General features: G+C 39.2%; 1 protein-coding gene across 2 annotated transcripts in view; it reads right to left on the bottom strand.

The window, feature by feature from the left end:
* The window catches only part of LOC109954288 (potassium channel subfamily K member 2), a 20,829-nt gene that overhangs the window by 12,279 nt on the left and 2,214 nt on the right, over positions 1–6,336 (bottom strand). For both annotated transcript variants that reach the window (XM_020589671.1, XM_020589665.1), the window contains exon 3: positions 2,315–2,432. In XM_020589671.1, coding sequence (XP_020445327.1) covers positions 2,315–2,432 — 118 coding nt within the window. The remainder of the gene's footprint in view (positions 1–2,314; positions 2,433–6,336) is intronic.

Genomic DNA, 6,336 nt, shown 5'->3' with positions numbered 1-6,336 from the left:
TTCAGAAGCAATTACTGTATTTCGGGTCATTTACTGGATAAAGTACTGTATATATGAATGACAACATTGTCTCTACGTCCAATTAAATTTCTCTGCACTGACAAATCAATCTGTGGACATGAATTTTTGCTCAAGCACCTCCAGCTGAATCAAGTAACGTCAGGAGATTATAATCAAACTTTAATAGCCTGATGTGCCTGAAGAATTGGTTGGTCACTGACAAAGAAAGTACAGTCAGAGTTTCTCTGAAATGATTTCTTTGCATATCAATAAGAGCTACGGAACATGTTGTATCAATCAGGCAAAATTCCGATGATTACCACAGTATAGCAATTATGCGCTGTTTATACCAACAGGCATTAAAGGTGATAAACACCAAACACCACCTGGCAGCGAGATTTCTCCAGCAAAACCAAAGCTCAAGCACTCTGCTAGGTACCAAAAAAGACTTGTTTCTGTGTTTCTGTGCTTCTTTGATTTGCAATCCTCTCTGGATGCCTGAGTTTTCCAAAAAGCTAACAAGCAAATCTATGCACTTTAGAAATTAAAAATGAAAGTTGTAGAGCTGTCCTTTCAAACTACTGTGGCTCCTTTTATGAGAAAATGCCACCAAATCTTCAAGTCAAATCTGGCTTTTCAAAAAGAGCAAATCACCACAGCACTTGAGTAAATAAATAGAAAGTCAACATACCCAGGAAAAAACATACTGTGCAGCTTTTAAACTCTGCTTACGCATACTTTAGTCTGAACCAAAAGCACACATAGGTATGGCAATGCTGTAAAGGTTTACAGCTAGAGAAGAAGCTCTGACAGGGTCTTGAAGTGTGAAATAGAGCCCAGCCGCTCCACTACCTATAGAAGTTTCTATGTTAAGGCTTTCTTGGATTAGCCAGTAGACTAATTATGTGTATGTGCCTTTGTATTACTTACATCATGAGGAGCTATTACAACTCAAGGCATTGAATTTTCCAGTTTGAGGGTTAGCTCAACCCAACAACCTACTGGACAAATGCACCAGTGTGTCAGGGCCCATTCAGAAAAGCCTGATGAGCTGTCAGACTAGTGTGTGTGTGCCTAACCAAAACCTGTTTGTGCATTCAAATTGTGGGGACTGTGCCCGCAGCTCCCCACCATGTAATTCTGAATTTTAGGCTAACAACTTGGTTTAACATCGGTGTAAGGGTTGTACAGGTAGTGTTTATAGTTAAGGTTAGAGAACGTCCTGGAAATGCTGATGTAAAATCCACAAAAGGGATGAAAATTAGTGTGTGTGTGAGAAAGATATAAGTAAGCTCATACAGCTGCAGATGAGAGAGTCAGAGAGAGAGAGAGGAGAGAGATTGATGGTGTAAAAACCCTGATGGGAAAGGGCAGTGTGTTTGAGTCTCAGTGCTGTATAAATGTGCTACAGCCTGAGGCAGATGACAGCCAGTAGTAGGTAGCTGGTAGCTAGAGACTACAGAAACTAAGTGCAAGTGAATACTGGGCCTAAACTATATTATTATTTATTGCAGTGCCAGATTCTTGATCAGTTAACCAGTTTAAGAGAAAAACATAATAGTGCTGCCACATCCGCAAAACACAAAAAGCTTGGAACCTGGGATACCTATGTACATATATATGTCACAGATTTCACATATTTCTATTAGGACAAAGAAACATTTCTTGTTTTGTTGCTAAGAAAAACAAAAGGCTCTGTGTTGGTGACCAGTATTCCAAGTGTAATTCTGGTTCAATACAGCTGGAAAAAGAGCAAATACAGGCTCTGGCTTAGCAAGCCTAATGATGCTCTGCAGGTGCTATTTCATGCCAAAACAGTCATCAAAATTTCACTGCGCCCTGCCAGCTTTGTGCATGCAGAACAATGGTTAATGAACTGTGCTTAAAAAGCTTAAAAAGCAAAAATGTTTCAACATTCTGTATGAATGTTCAAAGAACTGCATGTAACTAGTGTGAAGTATTGTCAAAAGCAGCTACAAAGACTACGCTCACATTACAGGTCTTGATCTTTATGTGTGGATGGTTAACATTCATGTTCGTAAGTGACATGTATCCCGTGTGAACACCACTGAGCTTCTGAACTTCCACATGTGCAGATTTAACTGAAATGGGAGCAACGTGCACACAAAAATAACAACGTCATTTGTGGAATGGTCAAATCATACAACTCCCTTAAACTGCTAAGTTACGACAACAGGTGATATGCACAGAGGAATGACAGGTTCAAAGGTGAATTCTGATTTGAGCATTCTGACACAGGTTGCATAGGCAGCAGATAATGGACAAGGATGAAGGCAGAGCTGTTCAGTCTTACCTATAGTGGTGATAACGGTTCCAGCAAAGAAAAAGGAGGAGCTGAGGTCCCAGAGGCTCGTCTGATTGGATGAATTTCCTGAAGGATTCACACCTGCTCGGACAGCTGAAACCACTTGCTGGAGCAGAAGGTAAAGTCAAATAAATAAAGTTAGCACATAATGCTCTGTATCTCAGTGGGAGTCTGGTATCAGGTGGGTATAAGACCATTAGTGGTGTGCATCAGCTTTCTTTGGGAACAGATGACAGCCAATATACATACAGTAATCATCCAACCAAAACCAATTAAGAGCTGTGAGAAACAATGAGGAGCATCTGTCACCTTCATGAAATGCAAAAGAAAATTTCCTTCACGAAAAAGCTAACTAATCTTTACGATCCACGGCTTCAGAAAACATGTTAAGAAATAATTTGTGCACAATTTTTTTGTGCAGTTATGACACATTTTCTTACACATACTTTATTTCTACAACTACACAACAGCATGCAACATTCATCTGTTTGGACAAATCCTCTTACCTATTCAATGCCAAAATACATCAAATTACACAGGGCTTTGTAACACAGGAATTCATTTTGTAACCCACTGGCTTTGCATGAACTGTGCTCAGAAAGTTTACAGAGTCCAGGCTGCACATTTTACAGTAAAACAGTGATGATTAATTAACAGTCATTAGCAGTAAGGTTAAGACATATAACAGACATATAAAAAATAAAAGCACATCCACGGTGTAGTATATTTGTGCTGTGCGGCATCTACTCCTGAATGTTACTATATCTGAGTTTATGGGGACGTTTATACTCTAGTGACCCTTGCAACGTTCCCTGTGATAGAACTGTGCTGGCAAACTACATCAGTTAGTCTTCACCCTACAAGTCTTGTCATTGCAATAAAGTGAAGACATAATATAAAATGATTTTGTTTTTGCCTGGGGCATGCTGTTATACCCTGTCTTATAACATAATATTTGTGAAGCCATCATGTGCATATTTAATACTACTGTGCTGTATTAAAATGAGAAAAATTAAAAGTCAGTTGGAGACTGTTTTCTGTTCTAGCCAACTTGTTGTTTCCCTTTCAGCCAGCAAAACTGGAATAAAGGAGTGGTTGTTTTGGGTAGTAAATCTTCCACACACTGGATAAACTTTTATACCCAAATGTATATATGGGATATTTTCCAATTAAGAGCAATAAAGATGTTTTAATCCGTTTGTGATGCACTTTTAATAAATGCAAGACCTGTACTAGAGGGCGGGTACCTCTTTTTGATGACCATGATTTGTACTTAGTATCAGTAAACCTTCAGGAGTAGAGTAATAGCTCTACAATGACACTGCACAGTATATAACACCGCCTACAGTTCCCCTGAAGTAGCACTGTGAGCTTTTTCTGTGACTGCTCACACATACACAACACAGTTCAGGGTCACTGCAAAGTCAGGGTGCTGCCTGCTATGAGCCATCATCCTTACTAGAGCAGGGAGAGCTTTGATTAACCTGCGACTATTTGGAGCAAAAAGGCAGTAAAGAGTGAATGTGTAAGAGATGAAATGGATGAATAATGGACTGGAAACTGGGAGAAGAGGCATTAATGTAATGGCACAGTGTTAACATGACATGATAGTTCAGATGATGGAGAAATAGGGCTGATGGTATGGAACACTGTAATGTAATGTAACGGGCTTAACTGTGTTTTTCTTATCCCCATAACTGACAAACACAAATAGAGAGTTGGTTCACTCACATTAAAAAACAAGATGCATTCTCGCTACCCAGCCCAGTATCCCAGGAATCAGTATTCATAAAAAATAATTTCACATCTCACAATTTGCCACTGTTACATGAAATGATATCTATGGAGTGAGGTGGGAAGTAAAGGTCCGGTGCCATAACCATGAGCTTTCCTTATCATTAACCATAACATAGCTGACACACACAGCTATTGTACAACATGAGAATGTTGGCATTAGATGTAAAAAAAAATATCATCACTTGAACATTATCCAGGAAACTTTTAACCATGTTTTGAGACGTCTTCCACTAACATCATTTTATTTATGATGTTTAAAGAATTGAAGACCTTACTGTCAGTACTGTAGTTTTCATAGGAACTATGAGGAAATATTTGCAGAGAATTGTCACCCAACTCAAGATCTCCAAGAAAGCATGAGGAGCTAGCAGACAGTAAACAAATTAGAGAACATGCAATGAAGAAACATGTCACCTGGTGCATTGTTTTATGGCCTGCAACTTTACTGTTTACTCTCACTCCCTGCACCTCTAAGAACACTAAGCAAATTTAGTATAATACTTGTGTGGTGTAGAAGAGAATCATTTATTGCTTGCAAACCAATGATGGTAAGATGATGTCATGGGGTAGGACTGGATAAGTCTGACTTCTTCCTACTCCATTCAAGCATGTACTAAGTATATGGATTATGTGTACAATCATGTGTGTTGTCATATCAACTGTCTTTACATGTTTGAAAGAATAAATCAAATCAAATCAAATCAAATCAAATCACACAATAGGACAGGCTCGGCTCCATCAGGTCCTTTGTTTCCTATCCAAAGCGGCCAAATTAATTCACCATTTTGGCACTCACTTGTATGCAAATTGTCTACGGCCATGGGAAATGATAAGACAGGATGATGTGAAGATGGTACTGGTTGTCTAAAAGCTGAGCCAAACGGCCAGGAGAAATTGAATCGTCTGCTTTTTGACATCACTCACTTTTTTAATTACTCCCTTTGAGAACACATCTCTCCTCAATCCTCTGCCGACTGGCTTTTGATCAGTGGGAGTCTGCAAAGGTGGATATATGTGTGTGTATAAACAATTAAGTAAAAGCAAGTGGGGGACACCTGCATTGAAGCTGTATATCAATAAATCATCAGAAGAGAAATATTGTAGCTGCTTGAAAGGCGCCGGACTCATGGAGTTTACTGACTGATAAATGAAGGGCAGAGCTGTTTGGTTGGCCTGTTGTCTAGTAAAAACAAGATCTTATTATGTTTATACTACAGAAACTAGCAATTAGCCTAATCTAACTGCATTAGGAAAACATGAATTCCTGTGTCACAAAGCCATCTGATAAATGATGTAGTAACAGTGCACAGTATGTAGTAGCAGAGGTGTTGCAGGTAAAGAGCCAATGAAGAAAAGAACCTGCCCTGACAATCCCTGCTCTTGTCAGATGTCGTCCTTACTGACTTGTGCACTGAGCAGCTGTTTGGGTTTTTCAGCAGACACTTAATGACTAATTGCAACCAAACTGTGCAGCATAAAGCATTTATATTCTGTATGTCCAACATGAACAATGGTGCCTTCTAGCTGCTTTTGCAGAACTGTGATGTGTTTCTGTTTGCATTGTATACTGCCTGTGCGTGAACATATTATCAGAGTCAGTGTGTAACTTGCAGTGTGGCATAAATGAAGGGCAGAGCTGTTTGGTTGGCCTGTTGTCTAGTAAAAACAAGATCTTATTATGTTTATACTACAGAAACTAGCAATTAGCCTAATCTAACTGCATTAGGAAAACATGAATTCCTGTGTCACAAAGCCATCTGATAAATGATGTAGTAACAGTGCACAGTATGTAGTAGCAGAGGTGTTGCAGGTAAAGAGCCAATGAAGAAAAGAACCTGCCCTGACAATCCCTGCTCTTGTCAGATGTCGTCCTTACTGACTTGTGCACTGAGCAGCTGTTTGGGTTTTTCAGCAGACACTTAATGACTAATTGCAACCAAACTGTGCAGCATAAAGCATTTATATTCTGTATGTCCAACATGAACAATGGTGCCTTCTAGCTGCTTTTGCAGAACTGTGATGTGTTTCTGTTTGCATTGTATACTGCCTGTGCTTGAATATATTATCAGAGTCAGTGTGTAACTTGCAGTGTGGCATAAATGAAGGGCAGAGCTGTTTGGTTGGCCTGTTGTCTAGTAAAAACAAGATCTTATTATGTTTATACTACAGAAACTAGCAATTAGCCTAATCTAACTGCATTAGGAAAACATGAA

This window comes from Monopterus albus, unplaced genomic scaffold (assembly GCF_001952655.1).
Source record: "Monopterus albus unplaced genomic scaffold, M_albus_1.0 scaffold9.1, whole genome shotgun sequence".
NCBI classification, from domain to species: Eukaryota; Metazoa; Chordata; class Actinopteri; order Synbranchiformes; family Synbranchidae; genus Monopterus; species Monopterus albus.
Note: the sequence above shows the minus strand (reverse complement) of the source record. Positions and strands in the feature narration are given on the sequence as shown.